The sequence below is a fragment of the Oncorhynchus masou genome, chromosome 21 (assembly GCF_036934945.1).
Source record: "Oncorhynchus masou masou isolate Uvic2021 chromosome 21, UVic_Omas_1.1, whole genome shotgun sequence".
NCBI lineage: Eukaryota > Metazoa > Chordata > Actinopteri > Salmoniformes > Salmonidae > Oncorhynchus > Oncorhynchus masou.
The window spans coordinates 24,260,573-24,283,145 of record NC_088232.1 but is presented as its reverse complement, the minus strand read 5'-3'; the positions used below and the strand labels follow the sequence as shown (position 1 = coordinate 24,283,145).

General features: G+C 47.8%; 1 protein-coding gene across 1 annotated transcript in view; it reads left to right on the top strand.

Moving 5' to 3' along the window:
* LOC135507986 (A-kinase anchor protein 6-like) overlaps positions 1–22,573 on the top strand; it is a 192,158-nt gene that overhangs the window by 55,720 nt on the left and 113,865 nt on the right. Inside the window, 1 exon segment of the mRNA XM_064927842.1 lies at positions 12,395–12,517. Coding sequence (XP_064783914.1) covers positions 12,395–12,517 — 123 coding nt within the window.

Genomic DNA, 22,573 nt, shown 5'->3' with positions numbered 1-22,573 from the left:
TGGGACTGAGAGAGAAGTTAGGGCTGGGACAGAGAGAGAAGTTAGGGCTGGGACAGAGAGAGAAGTTAGGGCTGGGACAGAGAGAGAAGTTAGGGCTGGGGTTGAGGCTGGGACTGAGAGAGAAGTTAGGGCTGGGACAGAGAGAGAAGTTAGGGCTGGTGCTGAGGCTGGGACTGAGAGAGAAGTTAGGGCTGGGACTGAGAGAGAAGTTAGGGCTGAGGTTGAGGCTGGGACTGAGAGAGAAGTTAGGGCTGGGGTTGAGGCTGGGACTGAGAGAGAAGTTAGGGCTGGGGTTGAGGCTGGGACTGAGAGAGAAGTTAGGGCTGGGGTTGAGGCTGGGACTGAGAGAGAAGTTAGGGCTGGGGCTGAGGCTGAGACTGAGAGAGAAGTTAGGGCTAGGACTGAGAGAGAAGTTAGGGCTGGGACAGAGAGAGAAGTTAGGGCTGGGGTTGAAGCTGGGACAGAGAGAGAAGTTAGGGCTGGGGTTGAGGCTGGGACTGAGAGAGAAGTTAGGGCTGGGGTTGAGGCTGGAACTGAGAGAGAAGTTAGGGCTGGGGTTGAGGCTGGGACTGAGAGAGAAGTTAGGGCTGGGGTTGAGGCTGGGACTGAGAGAGAAGTTAGGGCTGGGGTTGAGGCTGGGACTGAGAGAGAAGTTAGGGCTGGGGCTGAGGCTGAGACTGAGAGAGAAGTTAGGGCTGGGACTGAGAGAGAAGTTAGGGCTGGGACAGAGAGAGAAGTTAGGGCTGGGGTTGAAGCTGGGATAGAGAGAGAAGTTAGGGCTGGGGTTGAGGCTGGGACTGAGAGAGAAGTTAGGGCTGGGGTTGAGGCTGGAACTGAGAGAGAAGTTAGGGCTGGGGTTGAGGCTGGGACTGGGAGAGAAGTTAGGGCTGGGGTTGAGGCTGGGACTGAGAGAGCAGTTAGGGCTGGGGTTGAGGCTGGGACTGAGAGAGAAGTTAGGGCTGGGACTGAGAGAGAAGTTAGGGCTGGGGTTGAGGCTGGGACAGAGAGAGAAGTTAGGGCTGGGACTGAGAGAGAAGTTAGGGCTGGGGTGGGGCTGGGACTGAGAAAGAAGTTAGGGCTGGGGTTGAGGCTGGGACAGAGAGAGAAGTTAGGGCTGGGGCTGAGAGAGAAGTTAGGGCTGGGGTGGGGCTGGGACTGAGAAAGAAGTTAGGGCTTGGGTTGAGGCTGGGACAGAGAGAGAAGTTAGGGCTGGGGTTGAGGCTGGGACAGAGAGAGAAGTTAGGGCTGGGGTGGGGCTGGGACTGAGAGAGAAGTTAGGGCTGGGGTTGAGGCTGGGGCTGAGAGAGGAGTTAGGGCTGGGACTGAGAGAGGAGTTAGGGCTGGGACTGAGAGAGGAGTTAGGGCTGGGACTGAGAGAGGAGTTAGGGCTGGGACTGAGAGAGGAGTTAGGGCTGGGACTGAGAGAGGAGTTAGGGCTGGGACTGAGAGAGAAGTTAGGGCTGGGGCTGAGGCTGGGACTGAGAGAGAAGTTAGGGCTGGGACTGAGAGAGAAGTTAGGGCTGGGACTGAGAGAGGAGTTAGGGTTGGGACTGAGAGAGGAGTTAGGGCTGGGGCTGAGAGAGGAGTTAGGGCTGGGACTGAGAGAGAAGTTAGGGCTGGGACTGAGAGAGAAGTTAGGGCTGGGACTGAGAGAGAAGTTAGGGCTGGGACTGAGAGAGGAGTTAGGGCTGGGACTGAGAGAGGAGTTAGGGTTGGGACTGAGAGAGGAGTTAGGGCTGGGGCTGAGAGAGGAGTTAGGGCTGGGACTGAGAGAGAAGTTAGGGCTGGGGTTGAGGCTGGAACTGAGAGAGAAGTTAGGGCTGGGGTTGAGGCTGGGACTGAGAGAGAAGTTAGGGCTGGGGTTGAGGCTGGGACTGAGAGAGAAGTTAGGGCTGGGACTGAGAGAGAAGTTAGGGCTGGGACAGAGAGAGAAGTTAGGGCTGGGGTTGAAGCTGGGACAGAGAGAGAAGTTAGGGCTGGGGTTGAGGCTGGGACTGAGAGAGAAGTTAGGGCTGGGGTTGAGGCTGGAACTGAGAGAGAAGTTAGGGCTGGGTTGAGGCTGGGACTGAGAGAGAAGTTAGGGCTGGGGTTGAGGCTGGGACTGAGAGAGAAGTTAGGGCTGGGGTTGAGGCTGGGACTGAGAGAGAAGTTAGGGCTGGGACTGAGAGAGAAGTTAGGGCTGGGGTGGGGCTGGGACTGAGAAAGAAGTTAGGGCTGGGGTTGAGGCTGGGACAGAGAGAGAAGTTAGGGCTGGGGCTGAGAGAGAAGTTAGGGCTGTGGTGGGGCTGGGACTGAGAAAGAAGTTAGGGCTTGGGTTGAGGCTGGGACAGAGAGAGAATTTAGGGCTTCGGGTTGAGGCTGGGACAGAGAGAGAAGTTAGGGCTGGGTTGAGGCTGGGACTGAGAGAGAAGTTAGGGCTGGGATTGAAGCTGGGACAGAGAGAGAAGTTAGGGCTGGGTTGAGGCTGGGACTGAGAGAGAAGTTAGGGCTGGGGTTGAGGCTGGGACTGAGAGAGAAGTTAGGGCTGGGGTTGAGGCTGGGACTGAGAGAGAAGTTAGGGCTGGGACTGAGAGAGAAGTTAGGGCTGGGGTTGAGGCTGGGACAGAGAGAGAAGTTAGGGCTGGGACTGAGAGAGAAGTTAGGGCTGGGGTGGGGCTGGGACTGAGAAAGAAGTTAGGGCTGGGGTTGAGGCTGGGACAGAGAGAGAAGTTAGGGCTGGGGCTGAGAGAGAAGTTAGGGCTGGGGTTGAGGCTGGGACTGAGAAAGAAGTTAGGGCTTGGGTTGAGGCTGGGACAGAGAGAGAAGTTAGGGCTGGGGTTGAGGCTGGGACAGAGAGAGAAGTTAGGGCTGGGGTGGGGCTGGGACTGAGAAAGAAGTTAGGGCTGGGGTTGAGGCTGGGGCTGAGAGAGGAGTTAGGGCTGGGACTGAGAGAGGAGTTAGGGCTGGGACTGAGAGAGGAGTTAGGGCTGGGACTGAGAGAGGAGTTAGGGCTGGGACTGAGAGAGGAGTTAGGGCTGGGACTGAGAGAGAAGTTAGGGCTGGGGCTGAGGCTGGGACTGAGAGAGAAGTTAGGGCTGGGACTGAGAGAGAAGTTAGGGCTGGGACTGAGAGAGAAGTTATGGCTGGGACTGAGAGAGAAGTTAGGGCTGGGACTGAGAGAGGAGTTAGGGCTGGGACTGAGAGAGGAGTTAGGGTTGGGACTGAGAGAGGAGTTTGGGCTGGGGCTGAGAGAGGAGTTAAGGCTGGGACTGAGAGAGAAGTTAGGGCTGGGGTTGAGGCTGGAACTGAGAGAGAAGTTAGGGCTGGGGTTGAGGCTGGGACTGAGATAGAAGTTAGGGCTGGGGTTGAGGCTGGGACTGAGAGAGAAGTTAGGGCTGGGACTGAGAGAGAAGTTAGGGCTGGGGTTGAGGCTGGGACAGAGAGAGAAGTTAGGGCTGGGACTGAGAGAGAAGTTAGGGCTGGGGTGGGGCTGGGACTGAGAAAGAAGTTAGGGCTGGGGTTGAGGCTGGGACAGAGAGAGAAGTTAGGGCTGGGGCTGAGAGAGAAGTTAGGGCTGGGGTGGGGCTGGGACTGAGAAAGAAGTTAGGGCTGGGGTTGAGGCTGGGACAGAGAGAGAAGTTAGGGCTGGGGCTGAGGCTGGGACTGAGAAAGAAGTTAGGGCTGGGGTTGAGGCTGGGACAGAGAGAGATGTTAGGGCTGGGGTGGGGCTGGGACTGAGAAAGAAGTTAGGGCTGGGGTTGAGGCTAGGGCTGAGAGAGGAGTTAGGGCTGGGACTGAGAGAGGAGTTAGGGCTGGGACTGAGAGAGGAGTTAGGGCTGGGACTGAGAGAGGAGTTAGGGCTGGGACTGAGAGAGGAGTTAGGGCTGGGACTGAGAGAGAAGTTAGGGCTGAGACTGAGAGAGAAGTTAGGGCTGGGACTGAGAGAGGAGTTAGGGCTGGGACTGAGAGAGAAGTTAGGGCTGAGACTGAGAGAGAAGTTAGGGCTGGGACTGAGAGAGGAGTTAGGGCTGGGACTGAGAGAGGAGTTAGGGCTGGGACTGAGAGAGGAGTTAGGGCTGGGGCTGAGAGAGGAGTTAGGGCTGGGACTGAGAGAGGAGTTAGTGCTGGGACTGAGAGAGGAGTTAGGGCTGGGACTGAGAGAGAAGTTAGGGCTGGGGCTTAGAGAGAAGTTAGGGCTGGGGCTGAGAGAGGAGTTAGGGCTGGGACTGAGAGAGAAGTTAGGGCTGGGACTGAGAGAGAAGTTAGGGCTGGGACTGAGAGAGAAGTTAGGGCTGGGGCTGAGGCTGGGACTGAGAGAGAAGTTAGGGCTGGGGCTGAGAGAGGAGTTAGGGCTGGGACTGAGAGAGAAGTTAGGGCTGGGACTGAGAGAGAAGTTAGGGCTGGGACTGAGAGAGAAGTTAGGCCTGGGACTGAGAGAGAAGTTAGGGCTGGGGTTGAGGCTGGGACTGAGAGAGAAGTTAGGGCTGGGGTTGAGGCTGGGACTGAGAGAGAAGTTAGGGCTGGGGCTGAGAGAGAAGTTAGGGCTGAGGTTGAGGCTGGGACTGAGAGAGAAGTTAGGGCTGGGGTTGAGGCTGGGACTGAGAGAGAAGTTAGGGCTGGGGCTGAGAGAGAAGTTAGGGCTGGGGTTGAGGCTGGGACTGAGAGAGAAGTTAGGGCTGGGGCTGAGAGAGAAGTTAGGGCTGGGGTTGAGGCTGGGACTGAGAGAGAAGTTAGGGCTGGGGCTGAGAGAGAAGTTAGGGCTGGGGTTGAGGCTGGGACAGAGAGAGAAGTTAGGGCTGGAGTTGAGGCTGGGACTGAGAGAGAAGTTAGGGCTGGGACTGAGAGAGAAGTTAGGGCTGGGAGAGAGAGAGAAGTTAGGGCTGGTGCTGAGGCTGGGACTGAGAGAGAAGTTAGGGCTGGGACTGAGAGAGAAGTTAGGGCTGGGAGAGAGAGAGCAGTTAGGGCTGGTGCTGAGGCTGGGACTGAGAGAGGAGTTAGGGTTGGGACTGAGAGAGGAGTTAGGGCTGGGGTTGAGGCTGGGACTGAGAGAGAAGTTAGGGCTGGGACAGAGAGAGAAGTTAGGGCTGGGGTTGAGGCTGGGACAGAGAGAGAAGTTAGGGCTGGGGTTGAGGCTGGGACAGAGAGAGAAGTTAGGGCTGGGGTTGAGGCTGGGACTGAGAGAGAAGTTAGGGCTGGGTTGGGTCAGGGACTGAGAGAGAAGTTAGGGCTGGGGTGGGGCTGGGACTGAGAGAGAAGTTAGGGCTAGGACTGAGGCTGGGACAGAGAGAGAAGTTTGGGCTGGGGTTGTGAGTAGGGTTTTCCAGATTTTCATACCGTGATACCGTTTCTGTACCATACCGGGGTATACGGTATTACCGAATGTGCAAACAAGGGGTGCAATTTAAAACAAAATAATAGATGTACGTACAGTTGAAGTCGGAAGTTTACATACACAGTCACTAAAACTCATTTTTCAACCATTCCACAAATGTCTTCTTAATAAACTATAGTTTTGGCAAGTCAGATAGGACATCTACTTTGTGTATGACGCAAGTAAATTCTCTAACAATTGTTTACAGACAGATTATTTCACTTGTAATTCACTGTATCACAATTCCAGTGGGTCAGAAGTCTACATACACTAAGTTGACTGTGCCTTTAAACAGCTTGGAAAATTCCAGACATGGCTTTAGAAGCTTCTAATAGGCTAATTGACATAATTTGAGTCAATTGGAGTTATATCTCTGGATGTATTTCAAGGCCAACCTTCAAACTCAGCGCCTCTTTGCTTGATATCATGGGAAAATCAAAAGAAATCAGCCAAGACCTCAGAATAAATTGTAGACCTCCACAAGTCTGGTTCATCCTTGGGAGCAATTTCCAAATGCCTGAAGATACCACGTTCATCTGTACATACAATAGTACGCAGGTATAAACATCATGGGACCACGCAGCCATCATACCGCTCTGGAAGGAGTCTGTCTCCTAGAGATGAACGTACTTTGGTGCGAAAAGTGCAAATCAATCCCAGAACAACAGCAAAGGACCTTGTGAAGATGCTGGAGGAAACAGGTACAAAAGTATCTATATCCACAGTAAAATGAGTTCTATATCAACATGACCTGAAAGGCCTCTCAGCAAGGAAGAAGCCACTGCTCCAAAACCGCCATAAAAAAGCCAGACTACGGTTTGCAACTGCACATGGGGACAAAGATCGTACTTTTTGGAGAAATGTCCTCTGGTCTGATGAAACAAAAATAGAACTGTTTTGCCATAATGACCATTGTTATGTTTGAAGGAAAAAGGGGGATGCTTGCAAGCTGAAGATCACCATCAAACCGTGGAGCACGGGGGTGGCAGCATCATGTTGTGGGGTTGGTGCACTTCACAAAATAGATGGCATCATGAGGGCGGAAAATGGTGTGGATATATTGAAGCAACATCTCAAGACATCAGTCAGGAAGTTAAAGCTTGGTCACAAATGGGTCTTCCAAATGGACAATAACCCCAAGCATACTTCCAAAGTTGTGGCAAAATGTCTAAAGGGCTACAAAGTCAAGGTATTGGAGTGGCCATCACAAAGCCCTGACCTCAATCCTATAGAAAATCTGTGGGCAGAACTGAAAAAGTGTGTGCGAGCAAGGAGGCCTACAAACCTTACTCAGTTACACCAGCTCTGTCAGGAGGAATGGGCCAAAATTCACCCAACTTTTTTTGGGAAGCTTGTGGAAGGCTACCCGAAACGTTTGACCCAAGTTTAACAATTTAAAGGCAATGCTACCAAATACTAATTGAGTGTATGTACACTTCTGACCTACTGGGAATGTGATGAAAGAAATAAAAGCTGAAATAAATCATTCTCTCTACTATTATTCTGACATTTCACATTCTTAAAATAAAGTGGTGATCCTAACTGACCTAAGACAGGGAATTTTTTCTATAATTGAATGTCAGGAATGGTGAAAAACTGAGTTGACATGTATTTGGCTGCGGTGTATTTAAAGGTCCGACTTCAACTGTATGTAAGAATGCTGTTTATTGACTACAGCTCAGCATTCAATGCCATAGTACCCTCCAAGCTCATCATTAAGCTCGAGTCCCTGGGTCTGAACCCCACCCTGGGTCTGAACCCCACCCTGGGTCTGAACCCCGCCCTGTGGGGTGCATGAAAGGTGTATGTAAACTTCCGACTTCAACTGTATATAAAAAAAAATTTGGCGGAAGCACAAAACAATTTAGGCAACAGAGATGTTGATCCAGGAGGGGATTGAATATCTCTGCTGGAACCAAGAAGTTTGATCTTGACATCTAGCCACTTACCTAGCAAGTCAGCCAACCAAATGCATAGCAGGAGCCCTGAGATGGATATCATTTATTTGACACATCTTAGATTTCTTATAGTTATATTTAACTAGTTATAAGCATAGCACCCACCCCTGCAGCCCCTGAAAAATACTGTAGTTATTTCAAAATACCCGGTATACGGTATAAATGGTATATTGCCCAAGCCTAGTTGTGAGGCTGAAGCTCAGACTGAGGCTGATACAGAGGCTGATGCTGAGAGAGAGACAGCCAGGCTGAGATTGGGGCTGTGAGGCTGGGAGAGAAGCTGAGGCTGTGAGGCTGAGAGAGAGACAGCCAGGCTGAGGTTGGGGCTGTGAGGCTGAGAGAGAGACAGCCAGGCTGAGATTGGGGCTGTGAGGCTGAGAGAGAGACAGCCAGGCTGAGATTGGGGCTGTGAGGCTGAGAGAGAGACAGCCAGGCTGAGATTGGGGCTGTGAGGCTGAGAGAGAGACAGCCAGGCTGAGATTGGGGCTGTGAGGCTGAGAGAGAGACAGCCAGGCTGAGATTGGGGCTGTGAGGCTGGGAGAGAAGCTGAGGCTGTGAGGCTGAGAGAGAGACAGCCAGGCTGAGATTGGGGCTGTGAGGCTGGGAGAGAAGCTGAGGCTGTGAGGCTGAGAGAGAGACAGCCAGGCTGAGATTGGGGCTGTGAGGCTGGGAGAGAAGCTGAGGCTGTGAGGCTGAGAGAGAGACAGCCAGGCTGAGATTGGGGCTGTGAGGCTGGGAGAGAAGCTGAGGCTGTGAGGCTGAGAGAGAGACAGCCAGGCTGAGATTGGGGCTGTGAGGCTGAGAGAGAGACAGCCAGGCTGAGATTGGGGCTGTGAGGCTGGGAGAGAAGCTGAGGCTGTGAGGCTGAGAGAGAGACAGCCAGGCTGAGATTGGGGCTGTGAGGCTGAGAGAGAGGCAGCCAGGCTGAGATTGGGGCTGTGAGGCTGGGAGAGAAGCTGAGGCTGTGAGGCTGAGAGAGAGACAGCCAGGCTGAGATTGGGGCTGTGAGGCTGAGAGAGAGACAGCCAGGCTGAGATTGGGGCTGTGAGGCTGAGAGAGAGACAGCCAGGCTGAGATTGGGGCTGTGAGGCTGGGAGAGAAGCTGAGGCTGTGAGGCTGAGAGAGAGACAGCCAGGCTGAGATTGGGGCTGTGAGGCTGAGAGAGAGGCAGCCAGGCTGAGATTGGGGCTGTGAGGCTGGGAGAGAAGCTGAGGCTGTGAGGCTGAGAGAGAGACAGCCAGGCTGAGATTGGGGCTGTGAGGCTGAGAGAGAGACAGCCAGGCTGAGATTGGGGCTGTGAGGCTGAGAGAGAGGCAGCCAGGCTGAGATTGGGGCTGTGAGGCTGGGAGAGAAGCTGAGGCTGTGAGGCTGAGAGAGAGACAGCCAGGCTGAGGTTGGGGCTGTGAGGCTGGAACTGAGAGAAAAGCTAAGGCTGTGAGGCTGAGATGAGGCTGTGAGGCTGAGAGAGAGGCAGCCAGGCGCGCCACCTGAGATGATACGTGTCACACAGGGAGGTGATTGATTACATTAGCATGCGGGCCTCTGGAGATGACTTCATCCTCATGGCAACAGACAGCTGGCAGCTGAAGGTTCTACTGGGAGCGTCTCAGGGGCCTAGTCAAGTGTGACGCTACTGACGAGCAGAGCCTTCCTTCCCTCCATCCTTCCTGCCTCTGTCTCTCTCTTCCTCTCTTCTTTTTTATCTCTCTCCTTTCTCCGCCTGTCTCTCTCTTTCTTTCTCTCTCTCTCTGCCTCTCTCTCTCTCTCTCTTTCCCTGGGAGAAGTTCGGAGGGGATAGATGGGAAGAGAAGGGATGTTGTTCATTCATGTTATTCATATGCTTTTCCTTCTGCCTGCCTGGCTGGCGCATTACACTGGCCCACAAACCCATTCTGTGACACGCTAGGCCCTGCCGTTAATGCTGTTGTGACCAGGGGCTGTGTATTCATCTTGGTTGAAAGCTTTACTGGTGGAGAGGGAGGATGAAAAGGAAACGCACATAATGTCCCTGTCCTGGGGGATTGTGTTCTAGTCTCAGTGTCTGTTGATTTCCATTGACTGGGACAATTCTGCTGTAATGTACCTATCTCACTGGCTAATATGAGCAGCTTACTGCTAGCCTACTGCACGCAGACAGGACATTAATGCAATGTATTTTTTTAAATGAGAAAGAGAGAGGGAGAAATATGCAAGAGAGAGAGAGAAATATGCAAGAGAGAGAGAGAAATATGCAAGAGAGAGAGATAAGAGGGAGAGATAAGAGAGTGAGAGATGCGAGAGAGAGATGCGAGAGAGAGAGAGATGCAAGCGAAAGAGAAAGAGAGATGAGAGAGAGATACGAGAGTGAGAGAGAGAGATGCATGTGAAAGAGAAAAAGAGATGAGCGAGAGATGAGAGAGATACGAGAGTGTTAGATGCGAGAGATAGGTTGAGAGATGCAAGAGAGAAAGAGAAATATGCAAGAGAGATGCAAGCAAAAGAGAGAGAGAGATGAGAGAGATAAGAGATACAAGAGTGTGAAATGCAAGAGAGAGAGAGAGAGAGGGATGCAAGAGATGCAAGACGGAGAAATATGCAAGAGAGAGAGAGAGAGATGCAAGCGAAAGTGAGAGAGAGATGAGAGAGATACGAGAGAGAGATGAGAGATACGAGAGCGAGAGATGCAAAAGAAAGAGAGAGAGAGAAATATGCGAGAAAGAGAGAGAGAGGAAGAAAAGCCAAAATGTGCAGTTTTGGTAGCCAAATATGTGTCCTCCTGCCACAACCTGAGGGACAGCCAGTGGAAAGTGCAAAGTAACATCGATAATATTTCCCATCTTCTTTTGTTTTGTCTTTCATACCACGTCATGTGTCTTCTCAGTCATGTTGACACTGGTCTACTACCATGGCTTTAATGTATTGTTGTTCGCATTAATATTGTTGTTGTAGTTGTTGTTAATGGTAATCCCATGTCCACTCCCATGTCCACTACTACTATTATTATTATTATTAAATTATAAATATATATATATTTGATATATAAATATATATATATATTTTTTCGATATGTATACTTGATATGTATACTTAATTGAATTGAGAGAGATGCAAGAGAGAGAGAGATAGGATAGAGATACGAGAGAGAGAGAGAGATACGAGAGAGAGAGATAGATATGAGAGAGAGAGACAGAGATGCAAGAGAGAGATGCGAGAGAGAGAGATAGATACGAGAGAGAAAGACAGAGATGCAAGAGAGAGGGATACGAGAGAGAGAGAGAGAGAGATGCGAGAGAGAGGGAGATGCGAGAGAGAGAGAGAGAGAGACAGAGATGTGCAAGAGAGAAATATGCAAGAGGGAGGGAGTAAGAGAGAAGTATACAATAGAGGGGGAGGGATAGCGTTTGTTAGTGACTGATCAGTCCCCACTAAACTAACATCACCATCCAGGCCCTGCTATTTGTATGACACTGATGCTACACACTATGTACCAGCCTGCCAGGACCCAGCCTCATCCTGCCTCAGACCCAGCCCCATCCTGCCTCTGACCCAGCCCCACCCTGCCTCTGACCCAGCCCCACCCTGCCTCAGACCCAGCCCCACCCTGCTTCAGACCCAGCCCCATCCTGCCTCAGACCCAGCCCCATCCTGCCTCAGACCCGGCCCCATCCTGCCTCAGACCCGGCCCCATCCTGCCTCAGACCCGGCCCCATCCTTCCTCAGACCCGGCCCCATCCTGCCTCAGCCCCAGCCCCATCCTGCCTCTGACCCAGCCCCATCCTGCCTCAGACCCAGCCATCCACAACCACATCAAAGCCTGTCTAAGAAGTCAGGTCCAAAAACGTCAATACTGGGGCTCTATCCGCGTCTGAAGAGAGGTCATTTATATCAATATCTTTGATTTTCATCACTGTCAAATAATGAGCAGGAGGCCTGCCATGGAGAGTGAGATAAATATAATCATATTGAATTCTGGGGTCATGAATGCAATTACTGAACACCACTCAATGAGTCAAGGTTTACTGCGTCTATACACCGTACACCAGGGGCTGCAGAACTGGATGTACAGATCTGAGGTAGTAATTACTGAAATACCACGCTAGTTACCGCCCGCGCCAGCGCCCGCCACAGTCCTTGTCTCTGTCCTTCTGCTCAGGGAGAGGAAAGGAATGCTAGGGAGGAAGGTGAAGAGAGACCGTTGTCAATCTGTGTTGGAATCAAGTCGCTTCCTTTCCTTGCCAGCGGATGGCAGTAGTCACACACCACACAGCAAGCCTCTCCTCCGTCCTCCCCTCTTTGACTAAGCACCTCTAACTGATCAAGGGCAATGTTACTGACGGGAAATCTCCCCCATCAACCCGTTGTTTGTGTGTATAAACTGATGTGTATACCCTCAACTATCAAATGTTCTCCCTTTGAAATCAAGTTTTGCCCTTGAATCAATTCACCCCAATGTTGGTAGTTTTAACTCAAGAGGTGAAATATCACTAAACAACAACAGGACTGGAGTCGCTGCTGTAGATTGACTTTAGTGTCTGTGGATGTGGCATCACTGACAATCTTACCTCTCTGTCTCTCTCTCTCTCTCTGTCTCTCTCTGTCTCTCTCTCTCGCTCTCTCTTTGTCTGTCTCTCTGTCTCTCTCGCTCTCTCTGTCTCTCTGTCTCTCTCTGTCTTTCTCTGTCTCTCTCGCTCTCCCTCTCTGTCTTTCTCTCTCTGTCTCTATCTCTGTCTCTCTGTCTCTCTCTGTCTCTCTCTCTCTGTCTCTCTCGCTCTCTCTCTTTCTCTTTCTCTGTCTCTCTCTCTCTGTCTTTCTCTGTCTCTCTCTGTCTCTCTCGCTCTGTCTCTCTCTCTGTCTTTCTCTCTCCGTCTCTCTCGCTGTCTCTCTCTCTCTCTGTCGCTCTCTGTCTCTCTCGCTCTCTCTTTCTCTTTCTCTGTCTCTCTCTCTGTCTTTCTCTCTCTCTCTCTGTCTCTCTCTCTGTCTCTCTGTGTCTCTCTCTCTCTCCCTCTGTCTCTCTGTGTCTCTCTCTCTCTGTGTCTCACTCTCTGTGTCCCTCTCTCTGTCTCTCTCTCCCTTTCTCTCTCTCTGTCTCTCTCTCTCTCTCTCTTAGGGCTTTGTGAGCAAACTAGATGAGTTTATCTGCTGGCTGAGGGAAGCCCTGGAGACCACAGAGAACTGGATGCCACCCAAAGCTGAAATGGACAGCCTCAAGCTCTACCTGGAGACACACCTGGTGAGACACACACACACACACACACACACACACACACACACACACACACACACACACACACACACACACACACACACACACACACACACACACACACACACACACACACACTACCCAAAATATAGAGATCGAGACAAAATAGCATGCTCTCTCTGTCTATATCCCTCCCTCTTTGCCTCTCTCTCCCTCTCGTGCACACACATGCAAAAGGCAAATAGGCTTACAGAGATTAACGTGCACAGTGCCTAACTGCATGTGGATGTAAACAGCGAGACATGCTGCATCCTTGCAATCACTCACACTCTCAAGAGCAAACATATGTGCAGGCGCGCACACATACTCGTACATCCACACACACACACACACACACACACACACACACACACACACACACACACACACACACACACACACACACACACACACACACACACACACACACACACACACACACACACACACACACACACACACACACTTTCCACATACATTTGCATACATCCATAGAGACCAGCAAATATGTATTGGCAGAGCTCCCTGCTGACTGCCTCTCTGCATATGTATACATGTATATATAAACATGTATATACTCTGTTCTTCATGCCAACAACACGAACACCGAGTACACACATTTGTATTTTATCACTAACCTTGTACAAAACTGTGTGTGACTGTGCGTGTGTGTGTGCATGCATGTTTGCGTGCGTGCGTGTGTGTGTGTGGATACATACTGTATATCTCCACCAGCATCAGAGGTTTGTTGTGGAGCAGGGCAGCCACGTCATTTTGGGGCATGGGGAAGGAAGATGTAGTTATGTTTTACTGGGATGGGCTTCAAATGTTAGTGTTGATTGAGACAACCCTACCAGACGCACTTGTTTTCCTCAGTCAACCTGTGCTCCAAGGCCACTGAGGGGAGCTGCTCCCAATTGAATGTTTTTGGGGTTGGGCTCCAGCTGGCACTTGGCGTTGTGGTGGGGGTTGGGTGTTCAGGGAAATGAGTCTTTCTGAGCGCGGCGGAGAGCTGCCCTGCTTTCCGGTGCCCCTGGGACCACGGTAACGAGAGGTCTGCGAGCCCAGGCCGAGCGGACTCCTCTTTATAAGGCATTGAGAGATGGCGCAAAATGAAACGGCTATTGATTGAGCTTGATGGCCGATCCAGCTCTTTGAATCACATTAACGAGGCCACTCTGCACCGGTGGCAAATGAACAGTCAGGACAAGAGGCCCCCCAGTTAGAGAGAGAGGGTAGGGGGTTGACACTAGCCAGGGGGTGTCACAACCCTTAACACATAGACAGTTACACAGGAAAATATATAGATACAACCCCATCTCTCTCTCTCTCTCTCCGTCGCTCTGTCTTTCTTTTTCCGTCTCTCTCTCTCTTTCTCTCTCTACCTCTCTGTCTCTCTGTCTCTCTCTCTCTACCTCTCTGTCTCTCTCTCTCTACCTCTCTGTCTCTCTGTCTCTCTCTCTCTACCTCTCTGTCTCTCTCTCTACCTCTCTGTCTCTCTGTCTCTCTCTCTCTACCTCTCTGTCTCTCTGTCTCTCTCTCTCTACCTCTCTGTCTCTCTGTCTCTCTCTCTACCTCTCTGTCTCTCTCTCTCTGTCTCTCTGTCTCTCTGTCTCTCTCTCTCTACCTCTCTGTCTCTCTCTCTCTACCTCTCTGTCTCTCTGTCTCTCTCTCTCTACCTCTCTGTCTCTCTCTCTCTACCTCTCTCTCTCTGTCTCTCTCTCTCTACCTCTCTGTCTCTCTGTCTCTACCTCTCTGTCTCTCTGTCTCTACCTCTCTGTCTCTCTGTCTCTCTGTCTCTCTCTCTCTACCTCTCTGTCTCTCTCTCTCTACCTCTCTGTCTCTCTGTCTCTCTCTCTCTACCTCTCTGTCTCTCGCTCTCTCTCTCTCTACCTCTCTGTCTCTCTGTCTCTCTCTCTCTACCTCTCTGTCTCTCTCTCTCTACCTCTCTGTCTCTCTGTCTCTCTCTCTCTACCTCTCTGTCTCTCTGTCTCTCTCTCTCTACCTCTCTGTCTCTCTGTCTCTCTCTCTACCTCTCTGTCTCTCTGTCTATCTCTCTCTACCTCTCTGTCTCTCTCTCTCTACCTCTCTGTCTCTCTGTCTCTCTCTCTCTACCTCTCTGTCTCTCTCTCTCTCTCTCAGGAACCACTTGCATGTACAATTTCAATGTCAAATCTCAATGTCATCACATTTAGCTATATGATACTCTACTCGAAAATATGCTAAGGTGAATAAATAAATACAAATCTGATCAAATAGAATTGGAAATAAAAATGCCAAGCCACTTTTTTTAGCTGATGTTGTTATTATGTTAGTAGCCAGGTATCTTCCTCTCTGGCTCCCAGTGAGCCGATTCATTTCCACATGTCTTCTAACTTAGCCTTCCCAACTCCCACCTCCTCTCCAACCTCTGAGCCTCGCTAACACCATCCTCCATCCTCCACTACACCTCCGCAGGCTTTAACTCCATCCCAACCTGTGTGTGTGTCTGTATGTGTGTGTGTGTGTGTGTGTGAGCCAAGTCCCTCCACATCCCCAGACGCGTCCATACATGACGGCGTTCTTCAACTCTCCCTCTCCCTCTGTCTCGGTGAGATGACGGCTCTGCCCTGTCTGTGTGTCTGTCTGTGTGAGGTGATGTGGGGATTACAGTCCTCTCGCCTCAGCCTAAACCATAGAGGAGCGAGCAGAGGGGCGAGGCGAGGGGAGCGAGGGGCTCGACTTCCAGCGGCTTCATACTGTAGCACATCTAGAGGTGTCAAATCAGCAATAACCCACCTGCCCCCAGCTAAATCCACCCAGAGCCCCCCAGTCTCTGCTGCTAAACTCTCTGGTTGTGTCCCAAAGGGTACCCTATTCCCTATAGAGTGGGCTCTGGTTAAAACGAATACACAAATATGTAGGGAATAGGGTGCGGTTTGGGCCACATGCTCTCTGCTGCTGCACTGCAGTCTGCCTGCTCCACTGGACACATCATGGAATATATATCAGATCATATCATACAGCAAACACGTGTCTGTATCACAGTATAAACCAGAGAAATGCTAGGACATTTTCTTACTTTATATGGTATAAACATTGCATCTTTAGTTATGAAACGATTGGTACCTATTTTGATCAAGTACAGTATAATAAAGGGCATTTCAAAGAACTATTTATCAGCTGTTTATGAACTATTTGTCAACAATTTATCGACAATGTCAGTTTGGAGATGTGGCATGCATAAGGCATAAACTGTTACCTTTTCTCATAAAGGATTAGACGGCCGGTCATCATCGACGACTGTCAATGTTTTATTATAGACTCTGTAGACATACATTATCTAGACAGCATGGTAGAGAGCTATAGCCTATATCACAGTGTGACAGATAGCTTAGTGTTCTATTCTAATGCCCTTCTACATTTTCACTTAAAAACCATACGGTTGAATCTCGGAATAAAAACAATATTATAATTTGTAATACTTTCTAATCTGCTGTGAAATAATTCAATGCGACTTCCTTCCACCAGTGGTAGATATCTAGTTCTAATGTATTAGTGTTGACTTGTTCTAAGCTATCACAGAGCCGAGAGGCTATCAATCCCCTGTCCATCTGGGGGATCATAAATCCACCAGCCAGGAGATGTTACCTTGTCATCTCTGACGAATACCTTCAGGTGACCATCTGTCACAGGCCCATATCCCCTCATCGCTGGTGGCACCAAGTTTGCTGGATTTTCTCGGTCTCATTTAAAGATTGCAGCAGAGCACTTGAATGGGCGTATTATACATGGTACGGTAATTCACTCCCGCTATATCTAGGTAGGAATGTTTTTGTAAATGATGTCCAAAAACGAATGGAAGAATCCACTATAACATGAATCCACTGTAAAAAAAAAACGCCAAAAAAACGTTTAAAAACCCCCACAAATGTAGTTCTTTCAACTGATTATTGTTAAGTAGCTGGTTCCACAGTCTTTTCTTTTTGTTTAATCAACTCTTAGGTCCAAGTGTTACCTGAACTTAAAACTGTTGGCCCAAACTTAGCTCTAACTTGAGAACTTTGTCAAAATTGTAGTCAATTTAAAATGATGTGTTTGCTCAGCTTATCTCATGTGTCCATTCAATTATAAATTAACAATTGGGCATCTTAACTAAGAAAAAGCTGTGCAACTGGTTACACACACACACAAACTGTGCTTTTAACATGCAATGTTTTCAGCTTACATATTTGACACACGTCAACATACATGATTGCATTGTGCATGTTCATTTATACAGTAATTATTATCAACATGTCATCACCTGGGATTTGAACTCACAACCTCTTGGTTCATGGCATTCCCATCTTCCTGCTACGACACCATGTCTGTGTCAGTTATCAGTTAATCTGACTCTTCTCTCATCATTGAAGACTGGAATGCTTTTAACCAAGAGGTTTTGAGTTCAAATCCCAGGTGATGACATGTTGAATATTAATTACTGTATAAATGAACACGCACAATGTAATCATGAATGTCAATGTATGTCAAATATGTTAGCTGAAAACATTGCATTGTGTGTGTAACTAGTTCCACAGCCTTTGTTTAGGTAAGATGCCCAAATAATAATTTTATAGTTGAATGAACATATGAGACTATTTGAACAAACGCATCATTTTAAGTTGACTGATTGTTTTGCATACGTTTTCTCATGTTGGAGCTACGTTTGTGCCAACTAAAAATGTTAAGTTCAGGTAACCAGTTCCTTAATAATATTTAGTTGAAACAACTACATTTTTGTGTGTGTGGTCTCTTGGTCACACCTCTTACAGTATATGGATCAGCATCAGATGTTTTGGATTTATGTCCCAAATGGCACCTTATCCACCTTCTCCCCTGTATAGTGCATATTGAGATTTTGTGTCAGTTGCCTACCCACAATACCCCATAATGTCTAAGTGGATTTCTGTTTTTAGAAATGTTTACAAATGACTAAAAAATGAAAAGCTGAAATGTCTTGAGTCAGTAAGTATTCAAGCCCTTTGTTATGACCAGCATAAGTACGTTTAGGAATTAAAAAAAATCTTAACACGTCACGTAATAAATTGCATGGACTCAGTGGTGGAAAAAATACCCAATTGTCATACTTGAGTAAAAGTAAAGATACCTTAATAGAAAATGACTGAAGTAAAAGTGAAAGTCGCCCAGTAAAATACTACTTGAGTAAAAGTCTAAAAGTATTTGGTTTTTAATATACTTAAGTATCAAAAGTAAAAGTATAACTAATTTCTAATTCCTTATATTAAGTGAACCAGACGGCACCATTTGTATTTGTATTTTTTTATGTATGGATAACCAGGGGCACACTCCAACACTCAGACATCATTTACAAATGAAGCATGTGTTTAGTGAGTCCACCAGATCAGAGGCAGTAGGGACGTCCAGGGATGTTCTCTTGATAAGTGCGTGAATTTGATTATTTTCCAGTCCTGCTAAGCATTCAAAATGTAACGAGTACTTTTGTGTGTCAGAGAAAATGTGTAGAGTAAAACGTATATAATTTTGTCAAAAATATAAATAGTAAAGTACAGTTACCCCTCAAAAACTATTTAAGTAGTACATTAAAGTATTTTCACTCAAGTACTTCACACCACTGCATGGAGTAACAAGTCACATGAGTTGCATGGACTCACTCTGTGTGCAAAAATAGTGTTTTTTGAATGACTAGCTCATCTCTGTACCCTACACATAGAATTATCTGTAAGGTCCCTCAGTCGAGCAGTGAATTTCAAACACAGATTCAACCACAAAGACCAGGGAGGTTTTTCCAATGCCTCGCAAAGTAGGGCACCTATTGGTAGATGGGTAAACATTTAAAAAGCAGACAGTGAATATCCCTTTGAGCATGGTGGTTATTAATTACACTTTGGATGGTGCATCAATACACCCAGTATTGCCGGAGAGGAAGGAAACTGATAAGGGATTTCACCATGAGGCCAACAGTTACAGAGTTTAATGGCTATGATAGGAAAAAACTGACGATGGATCAACAACAGTGTAGTTACTCCACAATACTAACCTAAATGACAGAGTGAAAAGAAGGATGTCTGTACAGAGTACAAATATTACAAAACATGCGTCATGTTTGCAATAAGGCGCTAAAATAAAACTGCACAAAATGTAGCAAAGAAATTAACTTAATGTCCTGAATACAAAGCGTTATGTTTGGGGCAAATCCAATATAAAACATTACTGAGTACAACTCTTCCTATTTTCAAGCATGGCGGTGGCTGCATCATGTTATGGATATGCTTGCCACCGTCAAGGACTACACTAGGGAGTTTTTTGGGATAAAAATAAACGGAATAGAACTAAGCACAGGCAAAATCCTAGAGGAAAACCTGTTTTTTTCTGCTTTCCACCAGACACTGGGAGATAAATTAATCTTTCAGCAGGATAGTAACCTAAAACACAAGGTCAAATCTACACTGGAGTTGCTTACCAAGACAACAGTGAATGTTGGCCTGCTTACAGTTTTGACTTAAATCTATGACAAGACCTGAAAATGGTTGACTAGCAATGATCAACAACCAACTTGACAGAGCTTGAAGAATAATTTTTTTTTATAATGTGCAAATATTGTACAATCCAGGTGTGCAAAGCTCTTAGAGACTTACCCAGAAAGATATCATCTGTAATCGAAAGGTTGCCAAAGGTTACAGATGATGTGTTGACATGTGTTGACTCAGGGGTGTGAATACTTATGTAAATTAGATATTTATGTATTTCATTTTCAATACATTTGACAAAATGTCTCAAAACATGTTTTCACGTTGTCATTATGGGGTATTGTGTGTTGATAGGTTAAAAATATATATACATTTAATTTATTTTGAAATCAGGCTGTAATAAAAGAAAATGTGCAATAAGTCAAGGGGTGTGTATGCTTTCTGAAGGCACTATAGGGATAGGGGGCCATTGCTGACGGGGCCTTGCTGTGAGTGTGAACAACTCCATCTTGGCTGTTTTGCTGTCCCTGGATCAGCGTTAGAGCGAGTCAACGAGGGCATCTTTTAGTTAGTGCGGTGTCCCATTCCCCTTCATCCATCTCGCCCAGCGGAGTAGAGCTGGGCCTCGTTCTTTGCTCCTCTCCCTGCTTTCTCGGCGGCAAGCCGTCAGATACAGTTAGCCAGGGCTGTGTTGGCTCGGCACACCTTCAGCATGCTGGTCAGATCACACCAGGCCCTAATCGCCAGCAACAGGCCGGCCCAAGATCTGAGGAGATGAGAATCTAAGGCGAAGATGGCTCCAGGCGCCTCGCTGCATCACTCCCCTGGGACCCCTCTGCCCCCCTCTTGATTCACCCCCCTCTGTACGCACATCCTCGACCCTCTCCAACCCCCACCTCCCTTCACCCCCTAACCACCCATCACATCTTCAAAAGCACAGCCCCACCTCCCTCCAGGTCCCAGCATAATGTTCTCTCCCTCGCTTTCACTATCCATCTCTCTCTCTCTCTCTCTCTCTCACTCCCCATATCTCTCTCTCTCCACTTTGATTACTCTTAGCACCACGAGAGCACTCGGCTCTGCACCGGCTCCTTGGGTATTATCAAAACCAATCAACATGAAAGTTTTCATAGCAGCACCCACGGAGAGATGGGATTGAGGGGGAAGAGTATTGGGGGAAAGAGAGACGGGAGAGAGAAAGAGGAGTGTTTGGGGTATTTTTAAAGAGCATAACAATAGCGGAATTGAGACATCACAGTAATAAGGGCGCTTGGGGGAATATTGAACAAGTTGGAGAGTTAGGGGATGGGTGGATGATAGATCCCTTTAAGCAGGGTCGGCCCGCTCATTAGGCAGGATTAGGATGGCCCCCTACGGCGGCAGATTGACGAGGGCGGCATTTTGAACTAAACTGACTAAGATGTACCTCCAACAACACATAAAAATTCACATAATTCTGCCCGAAAACAATGACAATTTCTCTCAATCAAAATGTGATTTTTAGGTGAGCGCTGATGCTGTCCTATGGTAAGCAACTCCCACGTTGTCAAAGGCAGGGAGGCAAATGATGTATCTTGTCCATTCTGAGCGCGCGTCTCCAGGGTGCTGCGGAAGAGATGCATGGCTGCAGCGCTCCACCAACATTACGTCAAAACAATGATCTGACATAAATCATGTATCAGATATAGCATATGGTTATAAGAGTATGTGGCCTTTTCTGTAGCCTACAGGCTGGAGAGAAAGTGGATGACAATGTAGTGAGAGAAACTTTTTTCACATCGTTACAGGTTTCTACGATCAAGTAGCCTGATCTAAATGGCGCCGGATCAAATAAAATATATGAAAATGTGCTGGACATGTTAACAAACAACATATCCGAAAAACAGGACAGGTCAAAGTGAAAGGGACAGTATGTAATGTACAATCAGGCTACTCACAACTGCTGTCCAGACATTTCATCCCGTGGGCTCAATGGTCATGATCAGTGGTTTCAACTTTGTATCACTCATGTTTTACGAGCTGATCATAGCAAAAAAAAGAAAATACCTCTACATTTCCCGCTGTGTAAACTCGTTGCAACTAAGCGGAGGAGAACTCCTGATAAAGTTGGGTAGCTGATATGTAGAGCTTAAATTGATTAGTCACAGGAATGTGGACGAATAAAGCCAATGCAACACCTGTTGACCAAACAGTGGGCCTACAACATGGATGGGCATTCATAAAATTCCATTGGAGGCCAAGATGGCAGGCTACACCCCATTAAGCACATATTGACGCCAACTTCTTTTTTTTGATTCTGTCTGGATCGGCCATGTTTTTTTTTTGGTGTTTTACAAACGGTAGGCCTACCATTTAAATGGGCATTCCTAAAATAAAATTTCAGGCGACAATGTAGGCCAGGGGTGGGCAACGCCAGTCCTCTGGGACCTGATTGGTGTCACACTTTTGCCCCAGCTAACACATCTGACAGTAATAATCAACTAATCATGATCTTTAGTTTAGGATGCAATTAGTTCCATCAGCTGTGTTGATTAGGGACGGCCCCCGAGGACTGGAGTTGCCCATCCCTGTTGTAGGCTATACCTCAGTAAGCACGGACCAACTCTGGCCCATTTTGGGTGTCTTTTTTTTTGTGTAGTCTTGACTGGCCTTGTTTTCCACATCCACGGACTTTGTTTTTTTGGTCCGTTAAAGACGAAATCTGAATTAATTATAGATGTCTATGTTTGGGTCAAGTTTTGTCTAAGTCTGGACCAGCCTTGATTTGGCCCAACGTAGACGTCTATAAATGACATATTTTCAACTTCAGAACCGAAAATGAACTTGATTTCAATGTCCAGAAAATATGTATTTTAGATGTCTTTTCAACGTTATTTTGCTTACTGGGACTATTCTTGTTGGAATTGCAATTTTTTTGTCTCGCCGAGGGCAGCAGGATGTCCACAACCGGCCCTGCCTTTAAGGGATGGAGTAGTGATCTGTTGGAAGAGGGGGATTCTAGAGCAAGTGGGGTGTGGGCCACAAAAAATCTGAACTCATCATGAGGGGCCACATTAGCTTGTGGGTCTGCGTACTCACATCCATACCCCGCACCTTGTGAGCAAAACATTTCCCCCTCATGACAGCGAAGAGAAAATATTTACGTTTTAAAGTTAATTTCCTGCAATTCTGAAAAATTTGCCATGAGGCATAGAGAAGATGTTTGTTTTTTGCAATTCTACAAGTTTTGCCATGTGACGGAGAAAAGATTTTGAAATTTTACTGCTAATTTCCTGCAATTCTACACATTTTGCCATAGGATGGAAGCAAATGTTTGCAGTTTTTAATATGATAACTGATTTCCAATATTTCATGGACTTGTGGGATTGTACCAGGGGTGTTAAATATGAGTTTATACACTTGTGTGCTTTGTGTATAAGTGTGTGAATTAGTATTAGTATAATTTTCATGTTTCCTTTTTTGTTCTGATGCTCAAAAACACATTGCATGTGTTTATGTTTGAGTGTTTGTGGTATCTTGTTTATTACAGAGAGAAATGAACATGTAACATCTAGTAAGTTGACTGTTGTGAGGT